This window comes from Hyperolius riggenbachi, chromosome 2, assembly GCF_040937935.1.
Source record: "Hyperolius riggenbachi isolate aHypRig1 chromosome 2, aHypRig1.pri, whole genome shotgun sequence".
Lineage (NCBI taxonomy): Eukaryota > Metazoa > Chordata > Amphibia > Anura > Hyperoliidae > Hyperolius > Hyperolius riggenbachi.
The window spans coordinates 367,060,915-367,086,413 of NC_090647.1; the positions used below are offsets into that span (position 1 = coordinate 367,060,915).

At 42.4% G+C, this 25,499-nt stretch overlaps 1 protein-coding gene across 3 annotated transcripts in view; it reads left to right on the forward strand.

Annotated features, from left to right (window-relative positions):
• Positions 1–5,041, forward strand: part of TAFA3 (TAFA chemokine like family member 3) — a 692,450-nt gene extending 687,409 nt beyond the window's left edge. For all 3 annotated transcript variants that reach the window (XM_068269724.1, XM_068269723.1, XM_068269725.1), the window contains one exon: positions 3,800–5,041. Coding sequence is in view for 1 of the 3 variants with exons in the window: in XM_068269725.1 (XP_068125826.1) it covers positions 3,800–3,811 (12 nt within the window). In the remaining 2 variants the exon portion in view is untranslated. The remainder of the gene's footprint in view (positions 1–3,799) is intronic.
• The last annotated feature ends 20,458 nt before the right edge of the window (positions 5,042–25,499 follow it).

Here is a 25,499-nt window from a genome sequence, read left to right on the forward strand (position 1 = left end):
TACCTGTGTATCCCATGATGTTTGGTCTTTACTTACACGAAAAGTGAAACAAATGCTAATTTCTTGCAGCATAAATAAGTGAAAATAACATGGCTGGGCCTCTTTGTTTGCTGTCACAACAACATAATGGACACATTGTAGCCTCAACAAAATATTAATTTGACTGAGAATCTCCTGGCAGTAAAGGTGTTGTCTGATCTGAAATGTTAAGAATTGCTCACCCAGATAAAATGAAGTGATTGTTCTGTTGAGCTCACAGCATCATTGTTGATTTTAATTTTACATTCATTCTCACTATGATCTGACTGTCTAAGACATCTGACCAGATGGTAAACTGCTCCATTAAAAGATGTGCATCATTAATTCTATGCATAAATAAAAAACAGAAATATTCTGATTGCAATGTACAAAGCAGAATAATGTTAGAACACAGACTTTAAGAAGACTGCTGCTACAGAAGGAAGTACAGATTAATAGTGGTAATTATAGGATAGGTAACACTTTCAAGCTTCCTTGCCATCACATGTTTACAATGTAGTTAATATGGAACACTTTTAAACACATTAAGAAAGTTATTTAGCCCTGCCTGGGTCTTACTGATCATGCTGATTTTCCATTGTAAACAACACAGGGAGCGAAGTTCTGTTTCGGTTGATCTGTGGCATATGTCTTGCTTAGTTGGTGGTCCTATAATACATGATCCAAGCAGCAGTAACTTGCAAGTAGGTTGTTTCTAGTGGTAGGGGTTTAATTACGATAACATCTGAAGCTGACAATATACGCCATGAAAATTAAAGTGAAAGTCTACTTTAGTGGTAAAAAAAACAAAAAACATCCCAGTGCTCTTCAGATATATACATTTCAAGGATTTTAGCAACTTTTCTCAGAGATTTTTTCCAGTGTCTATTATGTGCAGAAAAAGAAAAAAAACATTGCAGAGTTTGTTACAGGATGTGTTAAATGTGATTGTCCTTCTACTATGCTCACATTATTATTCCCAATATTTAAAATAGAGAAACAACCCTGGTAATACAAAGTTTAATGGGTCAGTTAAAGGAGTCATCAGGGCAAATCTAGTAAAATGAGTGGTACTTACCGGGGGCTTCCTCCAGCCCCAAGCTCCCAGGACCTCCCTCGCCGCAGCTCTGCCCGCAGCCTTTCGCCGGAGCTCCGACCCAGTCCCCGGGCGATGACGTCAGAGCGACCTGGAGGTTGCTCTGTACTGCGCCTGCATGATCGGCGCTGTCAATTACCGCCACGTGGGCCGGAGTTGACTGCGCAGCCCCACTGCAGAATCTCAAATTTGCATCGAAATAACAGTCTAATCTGCTAGCCAGCAGAATCCCGAAATCTCAAAACTATTATTTACATTTTATTTGTTTTATCATAGCATTGTCTTTTTAAAAGAGAATGCATTTACAGATCATTATTTCTATTTCAGTCAAGGGCGGTGAGTAGGACCATGCAAATAATCCATGTATATCGCTGTGTTTAGGAATCCAGAAAGATTGGTGATTAGCACAATACAACCTTGAGAATACAGTGCCACAGAATCCAACTTACTTACTGCTGTTTCAGGCACTTTGTTAATCATCACTGTAAGGTTCTGAGATATCCATGTCTCTGCAGAAATATGGCTTTAGTAAAGAGTAACCAGTCTATGTAGAGTTATGATTTTTCAGTTGACTCAAAGAAGCCAAATACACTTCTTGTGAAAGATTGACAAAATACACAATATTGTAAAGGTATGCTAGCATGAGAACAGCATCTGAGGCATTTTTATGTACTGAAGAATAAATCACATTTTACTTATTTATTAGAAATATATTTGATTTGCTTTATGGACTATAGCAATATATGACCTCAATAATTGAGATTTTTATATCTACGATCAGTACTCTAGAATGTCGCACAAGTTTAATTTTACATTTAAAAGGATGTGATTAGGTCTCAGTACACATTACATTTCAAGTTTGATATCTGAGCTACACATTATGTAAGTGACCTAAATGGACTTAATTAGCTGTGTGCTGCTATGGTTTTATTAACTGTCTCTACTCCCATTTCTCAGAAACCTTAAGACAGGTTGAAAGGTGTCATATCGTGTAAGCAATATGAGTGGTATCTAGATAATTTGAGTTAAAGACTTGGTAGCGCTTAATAAGGTTGTACCATTAGAGAGCTAATTTTCTATTCACTTAGATTAATCATTATACAACATCCCTTTGTGCTGAATTTACAATGGGAAGTCAGAAAGCTAGGTTCCTTATTTAGTTACTAAGCACATACTCCAATATTTGACCAAGCCCCCTAATATCAAGCAGTCCAATTTTAGCTACTTCAGTATATAACTGTAAAGAAAGAAGGTCTAGGCAGTTTATTTGTTTGTAGACCAAAGGGACAGCACCAGTCTTAATGCATCATGACCTTGAACCTGTTTATGGCTACAATGTGATGACTGTGCACTTGTGCAACATGGGTAAATTTAGTTAGCATTGAGTTAGAATGATGGAATTTGATAGATGGAAGGAGAAGAAATCCTTCCATTTCATCAGATCATACTCTTAAAGTTGAGGAGTTTTTGTGCATACATTACATATTGACTTAATTTTATGTAACACAATATAAAACATTGTCCACAGCTGTTCAGCATCGCTGGGCCTAAGTGATGGGGATCACAAAAAACATATTGGTGTGTCTCTCAGTCCTCTTCTACAGTAAGCTTTACTACAAATTATCATTTTATACAAAACATAAGTATTTCACTACAGACCTGAAACAAAATCTCAATCCATGATGTGGAAATACCCAGTTATAAAATAAATAAAGACATTAAGACATATACAGATATAAAGGCATTAAGCGAACCTGCTGGAACATCAACTGTTTCAGAAGTTGCAAATAATGCTCTATATCTACTGTTGTGTTTGACCTTGTTTTACAAAAGGCAACAATTAATACTGCTGCTTATAAAGTCATTGTCAAGAAATCAAAAAAAGACATTGGGCCTGATGCAATTGTCAGACTCGCCAGTGTTAAACGCTGGTGAGTCCGATAATCAGGCGACTATAAAGTCGCCTGATCCAATTGCATTTAGCCCTAGGCAGGGTGCAAAAAGAACTTGCCTGGACAATATTATCGCCCAGCAAGTTCCTTACACCCTATCCTATTACACTTTGCATGAGCGTTAGCTTAGACCTGCAAAAAGCAGGTCTAAACATGCTAACGCACGACATCGCCGCTGCATCTGGGGGTCTCCTTTAATAAGGAGACCCCCAGAGCTCCCCGCCGGCCGCCACTTGTCTCCGCAACCCCCCACAAAGCTAAATGCTTAAATTCCTTACCGCCGCTTTACACCCGTCGGCCGCCGCATCTCGCCGCAAGTCCCCACTGTGTAATTACAGTGTACGAGTTACTGTAATTACACTCACTAATAACAGAGTCCCGGCAAAGCATCTTTGATTCAGCCGCCGGGGCTCCCCATTGGTTCACAGGCTGGACCAATCGCACGTAAAGTTTAAAGGGGCGTAGATATGAATACCCGAGATCCTAAGGTGGTTAATGTCCACATTTATGGGAATTATTGTTTATTTTTTAATAAAAAAAATAGAAAGGTATGATAAAGTTATATGTCAGTAATCAAAAATGGAACCTAATTATACTTACTTAATAGAACAGTTGAAAGTGGAATGATCGCCCACTAAATGAATGATGAATTCTGATTAGTTGCTGTGGAATTTTATAGATTACTGGTTAAACATATTTTGGTGTGTTGACATTTTTAATTTTTTCTTTACAGGTTACACGATAGTGTCTGGAGAATATGCAGCAACCATTCAGAGGGTACAAATGCTTTGAAAGGCCAACATTCTACTCTGGCATACTTTAAACTCCCATGCAAAGTACCTTCCTTCCAAAGCGTGGATACAATTGGATAGTAGGCCTAAACTGACATTAAAGAGAAGGACTATAATCATGTAAAAACAAAAGAGTGAAGCCACTTGGTACTATTTAAAGTGGACTACAAAACTGCTACAATCCGTAGACTAACTAGCTGCATAAGGAATACATGAATCCATTTATATACATGTTGGACTACTCTGAAATAAAATATGAGTATTAAATCAAGAGACAGTTTCTTGTATGCAGTGTACCAACACATTTTAATTCAACTATTCTATCTGATCTTTGTTACTTTATTATTTACAAGAAGCTATAGTTCTCTAATACCATGTCTACAATTTATGACTTGGAAGTGAGACTTTTTACTCTGCTGTCAAGTGAACTCTGAAGAAAATACAGTTTCTTGTTTGGTATTTAGCATTCCCAGTATTGTGAACATGAATATCAAAGTGACTGGTAAATCAAGCCACAGAAGCAGAACTCTATCTACGTGGCAGTTAACACATGCAGCAAATATTAGATTAATTTGGTTACACAAAACTAATTTTTGGTGGTAGTATTAAAATAAAAACTGAGGATGATTTTCAGGAGAAGAATGACAGATGTTTGAAAAATGTGTCAAATAGCAATATTCATCTATCTCAGTACTCTCACTAGTAAAATCCTGCACACAAACACAAAATTAAAATGTATGTACATTTTCTGAGCAACATTTTGTTGAGAACTGCTATTTTAGCAAAACAGAATTCTAGGGAGTTTTAAGTGGCTGTATTCTTCTATTGCCTAGAATTCCAAAACTGTTATAAGTCCCCAACAACAGAGCATATTTTCTGGATTTTATTTTAAAAATAAAGGTACATTAATAGGCACTTGAGCTAAGTAGTTAGATTTACTTACTCTTACCTGGCACCTGAATCACTTTGCCTGATTTCTCTTCAAATAACAGAATCATGAACATTCCCTTTACTTAAAGAGGAACTTAAGCCTAAACAAACATACAAAAGCCAAACATTTCATCTAGGTACAGAGCTGGTAACAGGACATTGTGTGCAAACAATACATAATGAAGGCATCCATAACAGGCACCCTTAATAATTTTAAAACTCAGATGAAATCATTTTAATATATAGAGACGCTAAAGTCTCGAAAAAATGAGATTTTTACTTTAAAAATTTAACCTAATTGACCCTCCTAAAACGCTGCATTCCCGCAGCTGTAAACGCCATAAATCACCCCTAATTCCACCCGGCAAAATCCATGACTTTTTTGGTCGTGGATTTTGCTGCTGGAGGAGACAGAGCTTTCAGCTGCAGCTCTGCCTCCATGCGTGTCAATCCGCGCGTATCTCTGCCTCTCCCCCGCCCCTCACAGTGAAGGAAGACTGAGAGGGGTGGGGAGAGGCGTCGATCCATGCTGATAGACGCATGTAGAGCAAGAGCTGTAGCTGAAAGCTCTGCCTCTATGCGGAAGGAGCCCTGCGATGTCCCCCAGGTAATTTGGGGTGATTTAGGGCTTTGTCAGCAACTGGGATGCGACGTTTTAGGAGGGGCAAATAGGTTAAAGAGGTTTTTAAAGTAAAAACCTCATTTTTAGGAGACTTCAGAGTCTCTTTAAAGTCAAAGTTTACCAAAAAATTACAATTACAGTTTAAAGGGGAACTAAGGCCTAAACAAACATACTTTCATTAAGTTACATTAGTTATATTAATTAAAATAGATAGGTAATACAATCTCTTACCCACCCTGTTTTAAAAGAACAGGCAAATGTTTGTGATTGCATGGGGGCAGCCATCTTTGTGGCTGAAAGGAGATGACTGACTGGGAGCATGAGACGCATTTCCAACTGTCCTGTATCCTGATCACCCCTCCCAGCTGTGCACGTTAGGCAATGAGAACAACAACATCAGAAATCCTATCATACTTTGCACTTTGCAGATTTCATTGATGGGGCGGAGCTTAGCTTCTGTGCAGCTAAAAATGAGACTTTGGTTAAAAAACAAAGTTCTGATGCTGTGAAACTGTTAAAGAGAATCTGTATTGTTAAAATCGCACAAAAGTAAACATACCAGTGCGTTAGGGCAGTGTTTCTCAACATTTTATTGGTATGTACCCCTTTTAAAACCCTGTACTCACCAAGTACCCCCTAGCATGGTAAACATTATTACACGTACCCCTTGACAAATATATATTTAATCGTAGTACAATATAATTTGTTCTAAACCATTTCCAGGCATTTACTATTGCTTTTAATTGGCTAAAATACTAATTTGGTGCTGTTTAAATAAGATTTATCATTTTCTAAAACTCTAAATTTGTTATTTTTGGTTAAGTATATCAAGCCCGAGTACCCCCTAGAACCCTCAGAAGTACCCCCTGGGGTACGCGTACCACACGTTGAGAACCTATGCGTTAGGGGACATCTCCTATTACCCTCTGACACAATTTCGCCGCTCCTCGCCACATTAAAAGTGGTTAAAAACAGTTTTAAAAAGTTTGTTTATAAACAAACAAAATGGCCACCAAAACAGGAAGTAGGTTGATGTACAGTATGTTCACACATAGAAAATACATCCATACACAAGCAGGCTGTATACAGCCTTCCTTTTGAATCTCAAGAGATCATTTGTGTGTTTCTTTCCCCCTGTTCTCATGCACTGAAGTTTCAGGCTGCTTGTTTCTTCCTGCAAACAGCTTTGCCCTTGTCTGTAATTCTTCAGTATGTGAAAGCCCAGCCAGCTCAGAGGACGATTTATCCAGCTTGTAAAAGATAAGAGAGAAGAGAGAAGCTGCTCTAATCCTAAATAACACACAGGCAGTGTGCATAGAGGGGCCTGGAAGGGGGAGTTCATAGCAGAACCACAACACTGAAGAACTTGGCAGCCTTCCAGACACAGGCCAACAAATCTGACAGGGGAAAGATACATTGATTTATTACAGAGACAGTGATAGTATAAAGTGCTGCAGTAAGCCAGAACACATTAGAATAGCTTTTTGAACTTGTAGGATGATAAAAAACAGGATGCAATTTTTGTTTCGGAGTCTCTTTAAAGAAACATCAAGCCTTTTTAGTGCTGCTGGGTACATTTTTAGTCTGGAGGTTCACTTTAATCATCTGGAACCTGACTGGACCCTAAAGGGAAAACAGGCAAAGTTAAAAATCCTCTATTTATAGCACTAGGTTATTCCACTGCTGATAAAAATGAAGAACAGGTATTTTTGAACACCACACTCTAGTACAATTCAGCGCTGCGTAATATGTTGGTGCTTTATAAATACAATAAATAAATAAAATAACTTGTGCACTAAAAACAGCAATTTCCCATTGCATTTTCATTTTAAATATCTTTGATTAGAAAAGTTCCAGAAATAGGAGTTAATGTGAATATTAGATCATTTATGCAATGTGAGTGACAGTTAGGTCCAGTTTATCAGTTTCTAATTGCCAGATGATGAATGCAATGCTTTAACCCAGAAACATTTCTTTGTAAGTGTTGTAAACATATCTATAGTTCAAATGTTTATGATTGAGGCTTAAATATTCTTTATTTTATACTCCTTAAATTTTTTTGCCCTGATAAAATTAGAAATCTCACAGTGTGAAGCCATCTGTTAGTTTGCATAATCATGGTAGGTTTAAATTTGCGGAAATTATCATTATTAATGAGTCATATCATGGCAAACTGCTAGAAAATGTAAGCAATACCTTTTATTGGCTAAGTGTATTTGAAAAATGTCAGCACCAATACAGAATGGTGGAATTATTATACATGCTGCATGTACACAAGTAAAACTCATGTCAGTGAGAAGCAGTTAATTAAATGGTAAATCAGACATGTAGAAGAGTAGTGATAAGTGAACATCCCGATCTCGAATTCATGAACGCATCTGCAAATTTTACCGTGAAAATGTGCGACGATTATTCGTGGTGAACCCCATTGACTTTAATGGCAGACAAAGTTTTAAAATCTTCATGGCCACTCTGCAGCTACAATTTCTTTACAAAGGGTGTACAAAATTACAAAAACCCAGACAGTGGCATGGTGCAGGGTAATCAATGGCAAAATAGTCGCCGAAACATAGGTATTTTATGCAAACTTTTTTATGTTTTTTTTTTTTAAAGAAATGTAGATGACTTAATTGGTAAATAGCATAGCCTCCATACATGCTAGAATCACCAATATTGCAAGGTATGTAAAGGCGGACAGTGGAAACAAGAAGGATTTTTTCAAAAAGTTTTTGACAAGAAACTAATAGTTTTTGAGAAAATCAAGGTTAAAGTTACAATAGGTAAAGAAGTAAAAAAGTTTGTTTTAAAGAGACACTGAAGCGAAAAAAAAAATTATGATATTATAATTTGTATGTGTAGTACAGCTAAGAAATAAAACATTAAGATCCGATACATCAGTCTAATTGTTTCCAGTACAGGAAGAGTTAAGAAACTCCAGTTGTTATCTCTATGCAAACAAGCCACTTTCAGTTGGCTGCATGAAATAGTTTTTTTTTATTTAAAAAAAAACCCTCCCGCAGCCGCCCTGGCAATCTTAATAGAACGCCAGGGAGGTTAAAGGTATTCCCTAAACAACTTTTGTTGTTATGTCTTCAGATTTTCTCCTTGACCAACACTGGACCCCACACAACTGGCTTATTAATCTTAAAGGGAACCTAAAGTAATTGTAAAAAAGCCACAACCGGCCCCCTGCAGCCATCCTGTGCCAGCACCATCACTGGGTGATCCTCCATTCCCCCACAGCACTCCACCTCTGTTTCACGCAACTCAGTGAGTCAATAGCCACTGCGCCTGTGTGGCCACTGTCTGTGCGTGTACTCAATTGCTCTACCATCACTGGGGTTATCTTGTGCATGCAAGAAAATCTCTACTGTGCATGTGCAAGATGCTCCCAGCAATGGGAGCATGATTGAGGATGCACGCAGCCATGGCCACACAGGCGCAGTAGCCATCAACTCACTGAGTCACCTGAAACAAAGTGGGGCGATGTAGGGGACCGGAGGGTTGCTCAGTGACAGCTGCAGGGGCCGGTAGGAGCTACAGGTAAGTTAAACTGGATTTTTTTCAATTAATTTAGGTTTCCTTTAATAAACCATAAATGCTTACCTTTCCTTAGTCCCACAACAGTATCCTTGGAAATGATGCAACACCATATCCTCTCAGTACCTGATGAAAGACTGATAATGCTACATGTGTCAATCCGTGCCACCATGCTTGACGAACAGTGCTGAATGTGTTGAACCAATCCCCAGCCCTGGACTTGCTTTACTAAGTATAGCAAGCCCCAGAGCATGCTTAAAATCCCCTCAAATTAACCCTATTGGTCTTTCAACAGATCACTGCGGATTCCCATTTCTCTGTTAAAAGACCAATAGGGGGTGTTGGAGGGGTTTTCAAAGATGATCTGAGACTTGCTATACTTAGTATAAGACCAAAACAGGGGCAGCCGATGCTCTTCATGCAACCCTCCTCCACTGCACTTATTATCATATATGGCAGGGCACCCACAGAACCCTAAGAATTCCCATTGGTCAGTGTAAGGCTCTGGAGGGAAATTCAAAGATGCTTTGTGCTTGCTATACTTAGTTTAGCAAGCCCCAGAACAGCTACAGCTGCCACTCTCTCTGCACTCTACTCCTGCATCTTTTGTCACACAAGACAGAGCGCCCATATCACCCTGCCCTGTGACACCCCTCGCAGGACAGGGGTCTCTGTGGGTGCCCTGCCCTCAGTGACCATAGTTACAGCAAGGAAGGGGTGTAGGGAGAGCGGTACTAAATTAGAACTAATTGTTAATAGAACATTAGTAACACAGAACTGAGTATCATTTTTTCAGTTTAAGATTTTTTTTTAAGACTGAATTCTGAACTTAAGCCATGACAGTTTTCACCCTGCCCTGTGACACCCGTCACAGGGCAGTGTTCTGTGGGTGCCCTGCCCTCTGTGACAATAGGGACAGCGTAGAAGAGGTGCAGGAATAGTGGCACTAATTTAGAAATAATTGTAAATAGAACATTAGTAACATAGAACTGAGTATCATTTCTTCAGTTTAAAGTAAACCAGAAATCTTAAAAATAAAAGATTTGATACTTACCCAGGGCTTCCTCCACCATCCTCCAGCGTTTTTCCATTCATCCGCGATCAACCCCGGTAACTTGCTCAGTCGCATCAGTCCAGATCTACTGCTCATGCACAGGAAGTCTATACATGCGCAGAAGACCCAGACTGGGCCCGACTGAGCAAGTTAACGGGACTGATTGCAGCTAAACGTCACACCGCAGGAGGACAGCATGGGACTCAGACGTGTTTATGGGGCGGGATGAAGCCCCGGGTAAGTATCAAATCTTTTGTTTTTAAGATTTCTGGTACACTTGAAGATCTATTTTTTTAAGACTGAATTGTGAATATCGGCCATGACAATCTAATGAACAATCTGCTTCATTTAGCTGCAAAACAAGCCTTGGATTTTGAACTTTTCAGCATTAACAATTTATCAGAGGTGTTTCATCAGCCAGATAAATGTGTTTTGGCTACTATATACTTTTCAGGACATCAGGTTAATAGATAACAGAACTTAAAAAAAATACTTGATGTACCAGAAAACAAAATGGAACTTCAAACAATTTCAATTTAAAAAATTAGAAGAACTAGAAAAACATGTACCTATGTTTATCTCCTCATGACATGCAAACGTTCAGGTACCCTTTACCATTGGCAGGAGTTTTTTGCACCATTATTAATCTACCATATTTGTCTACAGGGCAAATTAACCTAACCTAACAGGTGGCCTTTCATGCATCAAGTTAAAGAACAAATAGACATGATGGACTTTTGTAAGTTACAGTTTACATATCCACTTACCTACATACTATATTCCTGGAAAACCAGAGGCAAGCCTTCAATTGTTTTTGGCCAAAGCTATTTTTAAAGAATATTTGAGGTGGCAGTGCTGTTCAGCTCAAAGTTAAGCAGCTTATTGTGCCGTATACAGAAGTAAATATTTGTAAGTTGCACAGTCCACCTGCAGGAATGAATGGCATTGGTGAACAGTGATTTGTCCTGGCAGAATGATATATAGTGATGGTATGGTGTGTTGTGCATGTGTGTGTGTGTGTGTGTGTGTGTGTGTGTGTGTGTGCGTGCGTGCGTGCGTGCGTGCGTGCGTGCGTGCGTGCATGTGTGTGTGTGTCAATTAATGTATGCTTTTTATTATCTGTAAAGCATGGTGTCTGAAAGATAACCCTAAGAATTTTGGGAAATTTCAGCAAAATATCTATTTAGTTAGCCAAAAAGGTATTGCCTATATTTTCACTTTCTTGTAGACTTTAGGAGACCATTAGGGAACTGTATACAACTTGTTACCCCCACTGAGTATCCATTATATTTATGGGGAAATAACAAGTTACAATTATTTTCCTTAACAGCCTCCTACTGATTGCATTGCTACAAGTAAAGTTGGGAAAGGATCTGCAACAGATAGTATGCAAAGGCCTTCTTAATGGAATACTGGAGATAGGCTCCAAAAAAGAAAAATGGCCAAAATGAGCAGCACCCTATATCTAGTTGAAGAATCTTTATTTATATCATATAATTGGTTCACTAACATTTCATGATTAAAAACACTAAGTGTGGTTTCCACTAGCGTGGTTTCCACGCCAAATCCGCAGAGTTTTCCCACAGGCAAATCGCGTGGGGAAACTCTGCCATAGGAAACAATGGCTCCACTGGCCAAATCGCTTGCACTAGCGATTTGGCCGACATTGGCATCCGTTTCAGTGCGAATCCCATAACCGTGCATGGCACGGCTGATGGGATTCGTCTGTGTATCTGCACACCAGGAAGTGCCGCTGCACGTCTTGCAGCCGTGTGCTGCACAAGTGGAAACGGGCCCTTAAGCAAATCATTAACATCCTGCCTGCACAATGTAACAGTCAATGTAGAACATGATAATTTACATAATGCACAACTGTAAATTCTTAGATAAGTTAAGGTAGTGCCCATAGAAACCCTAGCTAGCTTGAAATGTGTGTTTTAGTACAATTATAAACGTGCATACAATGGACTTGTTTCACTAAGACAAATAGCAGGCCTTATCAAAGTTAGCACGCCTTAGCAAAGTTAACATGCCTTATCAGAGTAGCATAGCAAACTTATGCCTGCTAATTGGCAATGACGAGAGCTCCGCTCGTCCTGCCCTGCGCCCCTGCGGGTTCGTAGCGATCGCTATGCTACTCTGATAAGGTGTGTTAACATTGATAAGGCGTGCTAACTTTGATAAGGCATGCTATTTGTCTTAGTGAATCAAGCCCAATGTGTGTGCAAGTGGCAAGATGGCAAACTGGAGAAAAGGAATCTTTTGAAATGATACCACACTTTTGTCAGGTGACAGCTAGTAGTTTTGGCTTCGTCAGTAACATTGCTGTTTATTGTTGATGCCAAGCATTTAAATGCTTTAACATTGTCATATTGGTGACTGCTGACTTTCTTAATATGTTTTTTACTATGTTTTCCTGAAGACCTTTCCCTAATTACAATACTTAGTGTCGTCATGGTTCACCCAATCTCAATATATTTTTTTCTCAGCCATCATCTCTAGTAACAGTAGCTGTATGCTTTATGACAAATGCTTATACCTACCTTGACTAAAACATTTAGCACATTTAGTTATTAATCGCCAGCTGTAATAGTCATAACAAAGTCACATCCAGAAATATTAAACAATGTTTTGACTAGATTTACAAGGGCTGCAAGTAGCCAGAATTCAGCAAGAGCTAACAATTGTCTATTCAAAGTTTTCTGGATTTATTGTATCATAATAGCACTGACTATAAGGATCAATTTTCTATTTGTTTTTGCTTTTGTTCTTGTCCAAGTGGTGATGTTCTGTACTGCAGGCCAACAAAGGACACACATGGAGACATAAAGAGAATGTCAGTTTCAATTTAATATTATATAAGTGACACCGTAAATGCAGGACTGTTATGCCAACACGTAAAGGATTAAAAAGAATGTATAATAAGATGTCTTCTTTCATTTATTTTGATATAGTCTTAACAAACAGCTTTTCTTTTAATCAAGGAAATATAAAAAAATTTAAAATGACGTGATATTTCTAATTGCCTCATTCTGTTCCAGTGCAGTAAAGATAAAAAATCTTTCTAGAAAACAAAAAAAACAAAGACAATCACCCTTGTAAAATTAAGGCAACCCTATCTCTTGCATACAAAACTTTGCAAAGTTTAGGTGCAGGAGGAGCTTGATAAATATGAAACATTTATGTGTAATATTTTATGATTCAATTTAAAATACATAATTAATGGGTAATCTTTGAACAAACCAAACACATGCTAAAAACACAATATATTCTCTTTAACTACCTGCGGACCGACGCAGTACGATTCTACATCTATGGGCAGGGGGCGCTGCGGTTCTGACCGGACGTAAACTCTACGTCCCATTCACCGCGCGCCTCACCCGTTCCCGCCGCTCTGCCCCCGACGCAATGTGCTGCCCTGCCGCCTCTATGACGGCAGAGCACTGTGAGCCGGGCAGGAGTCGTTTTCATTGGCTCCTGGACCTGTCATTCCTGTAAGCCGTTCCCATTGGCTTACATAGAGTGACAGGGTCAGGAGCCAATGAAAGCGGCTCCTGATCGGCACACAGTGCTCTGCCATCATAGAGATGGCAGAGAGAGCAGCCTGCGGCGGGGACAGAGCGCCGTGACCGGCGGCAGTGGCGGATTTTAGTGACGATCAGTGATGCTTGGATACCTCATTATCCTATTCGAGTTTGGTCGAATTCGGATAGTAAACTATCCAAATTCACTCGAAGTTCAATATTCAAGTTAATCGAATATCCGATTCGACCTCGGATATCCGACGTCACTATCCGAGTCTGTATTCGAGTAAAATATTCAAGCTGGCCTTAAATACCTTTTAAAACTTGTAATGGAGGTCAATGATGCATGAAACCACCTTTTTTATGAAGAAAAACATCAAGTGATTATGTGGTGATGTAGTAGTTATAAAAAAGGTATCAAAAATAGTAAATTAACTTCATGAAAAGTGTTTGCATGAGAAGGTGTGTCCAAAATGGTTGTTGGAAGTCTTAATTTACGTCGTCTTCATCTTCTTCTTCTATATCTTCTTCTTCTTCTTCTTCTTCTATATCTTCTTCTTTTTCTTCTTCTTCTATATCTTCTTCTACTCGAATCTTCTTCATCTTCTACTTCTTGTATCTTCTTCAATTATCTTTTTCTTCTTCTATATCTTCTTCTTCCTCTTCTTCTATATCTTCTATATCTTCTTCTTCTTCTATATCTTCTTCTTCTTCTTCTATATCTTCTTCTTCTTCTTCTTCTTCTTCTTCTTCTTCTTCTTCTTCTATATCTTCTTCTTCTTCTATATCTTCTTTTTCTTCTATATCTTCTTCTTTTTCTTCTTCTATATCTTCTTCTTCTTCTTCTTCTTCTTCTTCTTCTTCTTCTTCTTCTTCTTCTTCTTCTTCTTCTTCTTCTTCTATATCTTCTTCTTCTTCTTCTTCTTCTTCTTCTATATCTTCTTCTTCTTCTTCTTCTTCTTCTTCTTCTATATCTTCTTCTTCTATATCTTCTTCTTCTTCCTCTTCTTCTCTATCGTTATATTATGTGTCTTGGTTTTCCTTTCTTTTGTAATATTTTTTTTACTTCATTTGTGGAAATATTTTATTTTAATAACACCATAGTTATATTTGTGTTGATGGCATAATAGGTAGGTAGTGGCACATTGCAAGCCACAGCGCCTTTTTCTGTGTACCCCCCGCGGTGGTAAAACACAGACATCAGCAGGAGGAGGAAGTAGTTGCAAGTTGTAGTGTGGTAATAGCTGGTAGGAGAGTGGGTGGGCAGGTAGCAACAGAAAATAGTTCTTCTTCTGTTCTCCCTGGCAGTGGTAGCAGCACACAGACAGCAGAAGCTCAATGCAGCTACAGGAGGAGGAGTAGTGTGTCAGGCAGTGTGATGTGACTGAGATAATAGGCCCTGGTTCCTAGCGGTGGTCCCAGGGCCATAAATAAACAGCATGAGGTTCCAGACAGCTGTCGTGAAGCCCACATTGTGTCCAATACACAATTGGGACAGCACAGTTTTCAACCCGGACACCTCTAAATTAATTACAATTTTTTTTTCAAATTGATGCAGCTATTTTTGAACGTAATAGCTGGTGGCGCATGGGCAGCAGCACCTTGTAATGTGTTCCCTGGCAGTGGAGAGTAGACACAGACAGCAGGAGGAAATACAACAGCAGGCAGCGTGAGGAGGATGAGTGTGTGGCAGACTGGCAGCAGTCAGCAGGAGGGCAGGTAGCGAGACATAATAGGCCCTGGTTCCTAGCGGTGGTTCCAGGGCCGTAAATAAACAGCATGAGGTTCCAGACAGCGGTCGTGAAGCCCACATTGTGTCCAATACACAATTGGGACAGCACAGTTTTCAACCCGGACACCTCTAAATTAATTACAATTTTTTTTTCTTCAAAATAATGCAGGCAGCTATTTTTGAGCGTAATAGCTGGTGGCACATGGGCAGCAGCACCTTGTAATGTGTTCCCTGGCAGTGGAGACACAGACAGCAGGAAGAAATACAACAGCAGGCAGCGTGAGGAGGTTGAGTGTGTGGCAGACTGGCAGCAGGCAGGAGAGCAGGCAGCGAGACATAATAGGCCCTGGTTCCTAGCGGTGGTTCCAGGGCCATAAATAAACAGCATGAGGTTCCAGACAGCGGTCGTGAAGCCCACATTTTGTCTAATACACAATTGGGACAGCACAGTTTTCAACCCGGATACCTCTAAAATAATTACAATTTTTTTTCAAAATAATGCAGGCAGTGAGGCAGCTATTTTTGAGCGTAATAGCTGGTGGCACATGGGCAGCAGCACCTTTTAATGTGTTCCCTGGCATTGGAGACACAGACAGCAGGAGGAAATACAACAGCAGCAACAGGTGTAATGTGTGGGCGCCACTTCATGTCCCCCTCTCGCCGACAACAGGGGCCAGGAATTCGCCTTCCACCGAAGCCTGGTTCATTTTGAGAAACGTCACTCTGTCCACAGACTTGTGAGACAAACGAGATCGCTTCTCAGTGACGACTCCACCGGCTGCACTGAAGCAACACTCTGACAGTACGCTGGAAGGGGGGCAGGAGAGCACTTCCAGGGCGTACTGCGCAAGCTCGCTCCAGATCGGCAGGTGCTTGACACAATACTCCATGGGATCAACAGGGGCAACGCTGTCAAGCCCGCTGAAGGACCCCATGTAGTCAGCAACCTTGCGGGTCAAGCGCTGCCTGTGACTGGAGAAGGATGCTGCTGCAGGCACCTCCTCTCTAGTCCTTGGCAGCTCTACACTCTTGTAGAGCTCGTTGGTCAGAGACAGCAGGTCTGTGGTGCGCGTGCGCTTGCTGCTGGTGGATGCAGGCACCTGCTGCTGCCTCTGTGCTGGCTGGACAGTGGGGGTGGATGTCTGAGGGAAGGCTTCCTCCAAGTGCTCAACAAGGGACAGCTGCAAATCCCTCATTTGTTGCGCACGGTCTCCTCCTGCAGGCAGGAACTGGCTGAGCTTCCCCTTTAGACGTGGGTTCAGCATCATGCAGATCCAGATGTCCTCCCTCTGCTTCATCTGGATGACCCTTGGGTCCTTGCGCAGGCACCTCAGCATGTGCGCTGCCATTGGGAAGAGTCTGGCCATGTCTGCTGGCACATCATCGGCAGCCCCAGAGCCGACAGTGCTGTCCTCCTCTTCCTCTGCCTCCTGCACCTCATCCTCTCTACACCCCTGCACCAGTCCAGCTGCACTCTGATGCTCCCCCTCATCAGCAGCAAGGTCAGGGACCTCCACCAACTCCAAGCCCTCCTCCTCAGAGGTGGCCTGTGAAGCTGCCTGCAGCTCCTGCTGGTCCAAGGCTGCCGCTCCCTCTTCCAGCAGTGCATACAGAGCCCTGTCCAGCACACACACCAAGGGGACCCACTCGCACACCATTGCATGGTCCCTGCTGACCATGTTGGTAGCCTGCAGGAAGGGTGCCAGGACTGAGCACACCTGCTGCATGTGCCCCCAGTCCTCCATGGAGATGATGGACGGGAGGCTGGTGGCGGCATGCCCAGTTGCAGTGATGGAGGCAACTGTTGCTCGTGCAAGGTACTGGCTGACAGCCTGCCTCTGTTCAACCAGACGCTCCAACATTGCCAGGGTGGAGTTCCAGCGAGTTGGAACATCGATCATGAGCCAGTGCTGTGGCAGGTGAAGCTCCTTCTGCACCTCTTCCAGGCTCGCTACGGCTGCAGGCGAGTGCCGGAAATGACGCACAACCTTCCTTGCCGCCTCAAGTCGGTCCATCCCCTGGTAGGTCCGCAGGAACTTTTGGACTACCAGGTTCAGGACGTGCGCCAGGCAGGGGATGTGGGTCAGGTCTCCCCTGCTGATTGCAGCAACCAGGTTTGCCCCATTGTCGGACACCACCTCTCCGACTCTGAGGCCTCTGGGGGTCAGCCAATTCCTCTCCTGCTCTCAGAGTTTGGCCAGGACATGGTTCGCCGTCAGTTTGGTCTTCCCCAGGCTGACCAATTCCAGCAGCGCTTGGCAGTGGCGGGGCTTCACGCTGCTGCTGAGGCTGGGGGTTTGGGCTTATGTGCCGGAGGATGGAAGCGGATCAGAGGAACCTGCTGCAATTCCGCTGACCCTGCATGGTGGCACCACCCACTGCGTTGTTGCTGCTGCTGCTCTGACAGTGCCCGATGCTGCTCGCCCCTCCTCACCCCCTTCCACCAAGCTGACCCAATGCGCGGTGAAGGACAGATAGCGGCCTGTCCCAAACTGGCTGCTCCACGAGTCCATGGTGACGTGGACCCGTTGACCCACCGCGTGATCCAGCCCTCTCCTGACATTGGCCATCACAGAGCGGTGAAGTGCAGGGATGGCCGTGCGTGCAAAATAATGTCGGCTGGGGATTGGCCAATCAGGAGCTGCACACATCAGGAGCGCACGCATGTCGCTCCCCTCCTGCACAAGGGAATAAGGCAGGAGTTGGGAGCACATGGCCCGTGCCAGCAAACCGTTCAGCTGACGCACGCGATGGCTGCTGGGAGGCAGAACCCTGACCACCCCCTGGAAGGTGTCACTGAGCAGGGTCTGGCGACGCCTTTTGCTGGCACGGGAATCACTGGAGGGAGCAGAGGAGGCCACTGAGGACTGGCTGCCAGAACAGGCCTCAGTGTCGGCATTGCAGAGGGAAGAGGAGCAGTGCGTTTCTGACGCACTCCTGCTGGTGCTGCTGGAGGAGGTGGAGGAGGGCGGGTGGCTGCTGCCAACGGCTTTGCAGTGGTGGCAGGTCTGCCACTGCCACTGCCAGCTTCCTTCAACTTCATGAACTCCTCATGCTCATGAAAGTGTTTCCCTGCCAGATGGTTGACCAGAGAGGTGGTGACGTACGCAGAGGGCTCTTTCCCTCTGCTGAACTGCTGGCGGCACTGGTTGCAGGTGGCATGCTTGCACTCCACATATGGCAGGGTGAAATAATTCCAAATTGGGGAGGTGAAGTTGCCCCTTCAGCTAGAAGGAACTGCTGCTGCTGGTCTCCCTGTGGTGGTTGGGCGGGGGGGGGGGGGGGTTCTTGGTGCGGCTGGTGGCACTGGCAGAACTCTCCGCCTCCGGATCAGCACCCTGTGTGGCCTGCATACCACGGCCACTTCTGATCCTGCCTATGCCTGCGATGCTGATCCTTCTAGCAAGGCCCACAGACGCATCCTCCTCTTCCTCCTCAGAGCTGATGACATCCTCAGGATCTGCCACCCAGTCTCTGTCCTTCACCCTGTCATCATCATCCTCCCCCTCCGCAAACATGTCCTGCTGGGATGACCCCACAAACTCCCCTCCTGCATGCATGGGCTGAGGGACAGTCCCCACTGTCTGACTGTCCAAAGCATCATCCCCCAAAGTGCCCATCAGCATTTCTTCCTCCTCCAATTCTGCCGCAACAGCACTCCATAGCCCTGCTGTGCTTGGGGATAAGAAGGTGCTGAGTGACAGGATGCTGGTGTTGCCCGCTGGGGCTGGAGAACTGCACTCCTCCTCCTCCTCCCCAGGCAGTGCTGGGCGGCTGCTGCTGCTCTTGCGAACAGGAGTGGTGGCGGGGGTGGAGGACTCGGTTCTAGAGCTAATGGTGGCCTGCTCATCCACCATCAGTTCCACCACAGAGTCTGCATCCTTCTCCTCAATAGGACGGCTACGACCTGGCGGTGGGAGGAACATCTGCGCCACACGCTGCTGCTGCTGTGTCTCTGCAGCGTGACTCCCAGCTGTTGGGCGGCCAAGGCGTCCACGGCCAGTGGCTAATGGCGGAAAAGCCACTGGTGCAGACGCAGAACTGCGCATGGTGGTGGTGGTGGCGTGGCTGCCACGCCCACGACCTCCTCTCTTGCCGATGCCCTTGCTGCCCTTGCTGCCCCTGCCCAAACCGCGGCTGCCAGTGCCAGACATCGTATATTTTTAATATTATACAAATGAAAAAAAAAGTTATGTATAGGTGGGTGGGACAAGTGTGGTACTTTAATGGGGTGGGACTGGTGGTGGTGGTGGGTGTGTGAGATGACGGACAGGTGTACTCTACAGCAGAGATCGGTGTAGCGCTAACGAGAGAGTGCGCAGTGCGCACACAAAGACCCTAGCTGATGCTGACTGACGGTGTCCCTATACACAGACTACAGTACAGTACAAGTCAGCGAATACACAATAGAAGTAATATAAACAAATAGGACGGGTGTAGCACTAACGAGAGGGTGCGGACAGCGCAGACGTGCACTGCGAACACAAAGATCCTAGGTAACGTGGTGACGGACGGGCCCTATACACAGACTAGAGTACACTACAGTACTAACTAAACAATAGAAGAATCTAGTTAAATAATAGAACAGGTGTGACTAGATTACAGAGAGCAGATACAGGACAGGTATAGCAGTAAAGCTGGGCCTTGCTAACTACAAAATAGTACAAATCTATCTAACACAGAAGTAGTACAGTAGAGTAGGACAGGTGAGAGCACAGGTAACTAGAGACTAGAGCACAGAGTAGGGCAGGCTGCCTTGCCTAGGCACAGGGCCTAGCTGCTGCAGCAGCACCAGTGACATTCTCCCTCCCTAGTCCCTAATCACACAAACTAAACTGCCTAAAATACAATCTATCTACAATACAAAGCAATACAGTTGAATATCAAGTATTGGAGTGTAAAAACGCTAGATTTAGAACACAATAAATGCACTTGCACACAGACAAAAAGCACTGGAGCAATCTCTCAGTACAGTTAGTCAGTAAGTCGCAAGCAGGATGAGTGAGGCAACATGGCGCCCGCTATTTATAGAGGGGGGCTTGGCCAGGCTCCCCCTCTGTGATTGGCTGCAGTCAGAGGGCTGGGAGCCCTCTGATTCGCTTGTGAGGACTCGAGGTGACGTCAGACGTGACGCTATCCGAGCTGGTGATGCTATCCGAGCTCGGATAGCTAGGATGTCTCCGGATAGCTGCTTGCTATCCGAGTGCGCTCGGATAGCAAAGCCCGGATAGCTAATACTATTCGAGCTCGATATTCGAGCTCGAATAGTGAAAAAAGAGCTAGGATATCCGAGTATCTAGGATATCCTAGCTCAGATGAGCACCACTGGTGGCGATTTGTCGGGAAGCGGCGGTTTACTGTACAAGCACCCTCTGGTCCTTAAGGGGGCAGAGGGTGCTGGTCCCAAAGTGGTTAAATAATATGTCTTCTTGATTTTGTTTCCAATTTAATTCTCATTGCTCAAGATATTCTAAAACTTAGCAACAAATACATATGAAGTCTCTTGTGTTTCTGTTTAATGCTGTAATTGCTGTTGGCTGAGTGTGTATAAACCATATGAAAGATAATTGGTGCTATCTCTTAAATGGGCAATAAACAACTTGCCACAGAAGGAGCTTTCATCTTTGCCACATTGTGTTTCTACCTATAAATGGCAGCAATTAGCATATTCATGCAACCTCAGATAGCTGTTCTTGCTATGACACATACAGGGTATTGCAACTGGCAGACAGCAGCCTATTACTTCCTAGCTCGCTAATTCTCTAAAAGAACTTGATTTCCTGCAGTGTAATAAAATCAAGTTTAGATGCAATTAAGAATACACTCTGCTCCAGTTTATATCTACATACATTAAAGCAAATGTTAAGAAAATCACAGAAGATCAATTACCCAAATGTACCTTAGAACTTTTTACTTTTTTTAAAAAATGACCATATACAGGTTTCTGTTAATGCCAGCTGCCACTATCAGCTCCATATCCTTATTCATTCATTACCTTGTAACATTACAATTTTATTGCCACTTTATGAATAGACAGTCCAGCTACAATCCTGCCATTTAGTTTAAGTATGAACTTTTAATTGGATGGACAAATCAAACTTGACTATTTAAATTTGCTAACAGGTCCTAGAAAATGGTGATTTAAACATGCTTTTATTTAATGCTGTTACAGTGTAATGCTGATTTTTTTTGCTATACAATTCATACAAAAAAGGTTTGAAGTTCAAAATGTCACATTTTTAATGTGTAATTTACAAATTGAGTCAAATGATTGTATTCATCTTAATTTTTCATCTAAATATGTTTTGTTTTTGAATGAAAATGTTTCTAGTAGAATATGGTGAATTGATCATTTCTGACATTTACATGTCAGGGTCTTTCTATTCACCTGTTTTCCTTCTTTCTTATCTACTTATTCATCACTACAAATCTCCATGGAATTTAGCCTTATTTACACATCATCTGTAGGCATCTCTGTTAGCAGCCATCTATTTTCATCCTCTTATTCCAAGTCTTATAGTATCTTCTTCCACATGGATCCTACATTGTTTCTGTGGCCTGCCTCTTGATCTGAGGCTAGCCATCACCAAATCAAAAGGCTTCTTAAATGTATATTTTATTATCCATTCTGTAGACATGACCAATCCACCCTTATTTTTGGGACTTTATAATAACTATATCAGGTTATTCCTTCTTTTTCAAACTTTGTTTTATGATTTTGGGCATAAATTCATCTCAAACCCTTTCTCACAAAAACTTTCAATTTGTCTACATCTTGCTAGGACAGTGTTACAACAGACATGCTTATAGTCTCGCAAATGTTAGGCTTGGAGTCTTTATGGAAATTTTTTTTTTAAATGATACAGTACTTTCATCAGGTGGCAGTTCTAGTTTTAATTTCTTCAGTAACAATGCTGTTCATTGTTGACCGCAGGTATGTAAATGATTTAGCATTCTCACATTGGTGACTGTTGATTACATTACAATATTTTCCTGAAGAACTTTGCCTACTTTCCGATACTTTGTGTTGTCATGGTTCAACCAATACCAATTGATTTGTCTCAGCCATCAATTTTTGTATTTTATTAAACTCTCACTTTAGGCTATAATTCTAAAAGTATCAGCATGTATTGCACCAAGGCTCATTCAAATATGAGATTATCATTCACATCAACTTTTCCAAGTGCAGCTTTTGGCATCAAGTGAAAAAGGAATGCTTACAATGTGCCCGTTGTCTTTTGTCTAATTCAAATACATTTGTTATTTTACTACTAACGTTAAAGGGGCACTACGGCAAAAATTGGAAAATGTAAGATATGTGCAAACATAAACAAATAAGAAGTACATTTTTTCCAGAGTAAAATGAGCCATAAATTACTTTTCTCCTATGTTGCTGTCACTAACAGTAGGTCGTAGAAATGTGACAGAAGTGACAGGTTTTGGACTAGTCCGTGTCTTCATAGGGGATTTTCAGCAAGGCTTTTATTCTTTATAAGGATATTCCCTAAAAAGGATTTAAACAATGGTGCTGGCCAGCTTCCCTGCTTGCTACACAGTTTTCTGGCAGTTGGGCAAAGCAACTGCTATTCACTAAGTGCTTCTGAAAATATATAAATCCCTGAGAATCCCCTATGAAGAGATGAACTAGTCCAAAACCTGTCACTTCTGTCAGAATTCTACTACCTACTGTAAGTGACAGCAACATAGGAAAATGTATGGCTCATTTTACTCTGGAAAAAATGTACTTCATATTTGTTTATGTTTGCACATATTTTAAATTTTACAATTTTTCACCATAGTGCCCCTTTAAACATTGCTCATGATACTAGTAAAATTACAACAACCATGTCTACAGGAATCTATGATATATTAACTGGACAATGATGAGGTACTCGAACAAATGTCATTACAATATAACAAAGAATATAACAAAGAAGATGGCAAGATTTACCTCATTGTGCCCTCATAAAATCACTTTAATGATTTTCAAAACTTTCAAAACTGCTTACAATGCATTTTCCTAGTATAATCTCTGGTCCATCAGATTAATGTGGTGGGGAAATTTTTAAGAAGTAATTGGTGTGATAAATAAATCAAATAAAATGCACCCAATAGACAATTAGAATACTGTACATGAAAATAATCAAAAAATACAACGTACAACAAACTATATTACAGTATAAAAAAATAATTATGTTAGATAGAGGTTAATTCACAAAGCTTATCTAATGAATAATCTCTTCTAATTTGTCCTACCTCATTCGTTTTCTCTCCTTATCTGTTTTATCTCCCCTTGAGGCTTATTCACAAAACTTTAATAATGTTGTTATGCACAGTACAATGTACAACAATGCTACTGTAACTTATGCTGACAAGGTAGCACACATTGCGCACCTACAGTGGTGTAACAACAGGGGGTGCAGCCCCTGCACCCACGGGGGAGGCCCAGGGCCCCTCTGGGGCCCACACAGGGCCATTTTGGGGAGCAGGAGGGTTCACAGCATGAGGGAAGAGCATTGGCCACCTTCATTGGCAGGGAGGGGGGCCCCTCACCTCGGGCTCTCACCTCAGCGTTCCCCCTCCAGCATTAATAGGTGGCAGCAGCTGCGGGCAGGAACACTGACGTACCTACATGCGTTCCGCCGCAGAGGTCCGCTCTCTAAGCATCTAACGCTATTTCCTGTTTATCAGAGAGTAACGTGTGGCACTTAGAGATTGGACCTCCGCGGTGGAACACATAGAGGTATGCCTGTGTTCCTGCCCACCGCTGCTGCCACCTATTAATGCCAGAGGGGGATCGCTGACCGGAGAGCCCGAGGCAAGGGAGGGAGTGGCCCCCCTCCCTGCTGATGTAGGTGGCCAATGCTCTCCCCTCATGCTGTGACCCTTCCTGCTCCCCAAACGGGCCCTGTGTGGGCCCCAGAGGGCCGTCAAAATTTTTTGCAGGGGGGCCCAGTGATTTCTAGTTATGCCCCTGTACACCTAGCATAACATTGCTAGGATACTGCGGATTACACTACCTGCATAGTGTGCATCCTCCTAATAACTCTCATGTTACATATGTAGCATGGGTCATGCTAATTGAGCAATGTGGGCTCCCTTGTCATTGTAAGTAAGTGGAAAGTTACCATGCGCTCTCTGTGCACGACAGCTTCACTGAGGTTTTGTGCTTATGCCCTCTTATCTTTTTTATGTCATGAATCATTTCTCCTTATTTATTTCTCACATAAATTTTCTCTCCTTATCTTGCAGTTTTTTTTCTTGTCTGTTTATCTTATAAATTATTTCCACTCATAGTTAAGGTGAAAATAAGTAAGGTGAGTTAATTCATGAGATACATTTTGTAATCATCCCCATAGCTTAATTCATACTTTTTGATTGCAACATATTCTTATTTTCTATTGGATTGTATGTATTTGCTTTATTCAGACAGAGCTTCAGTAAAGGTTTAAAATATATTTCTCACCCTGAATGTTCTTACTGGACGAGTACAAATAAGTCATACTATACTCTTCCTGATGTTTCATATTTCAAGCACCTGCTAACCTTTGAGGCAATGTCAAGGACATTAGTTATTTAAAAGTAATTTTCATAAGGTCCTTACTATAAAAGTATAAATGTAGGATTTGTCCACACCCATCATATGTGCTTGATTTTCAATAGTTATCTGCAGGGTAAAAATGCTTAATTGGCTGTCCTGTCCCTCCTGACTTAAAGGAAAACCTGAGATGGGACTAGAAAAACAAACAAAATATACATACTTGCGGCTTCCTCCAGCCTCCTCCAGGTTGATCCCTTCCACACCATCCTCCTCCGACTCCCCATTCGTCTGCAATTGGCCCTGAAAAGTGCTCCAGTCCGGGGCCAACTACGCATGCACAGCCTGGCCATGTGGGCACTCCCACGTGCGCACTCACATCGCCGGGAACATTTTGCACCTGTATAGTACTAATGTGCAGGCGCAGAATGCTACCAGTGATGGGAGCAACATGGGAGAACATGCCTGGCCTGACTGCATCTGGGCAGAAGCCTCAGGTTTGTATACATTTTTTATGTAGCCCCATCTCAGGTACACTTTAAGGTTCAAAATATGGCTCCATGTTTAAGTATGGGGTGAACACAAACTCTGCATAAAATTTGTGGAAAATGCAAACAGAAAACAGTGAATGTTTTGTCGCGAACTGTCCTCTGATGCTAACCACAGGCCATCACTACTTGCAAACACACTTAGCAAGATGCA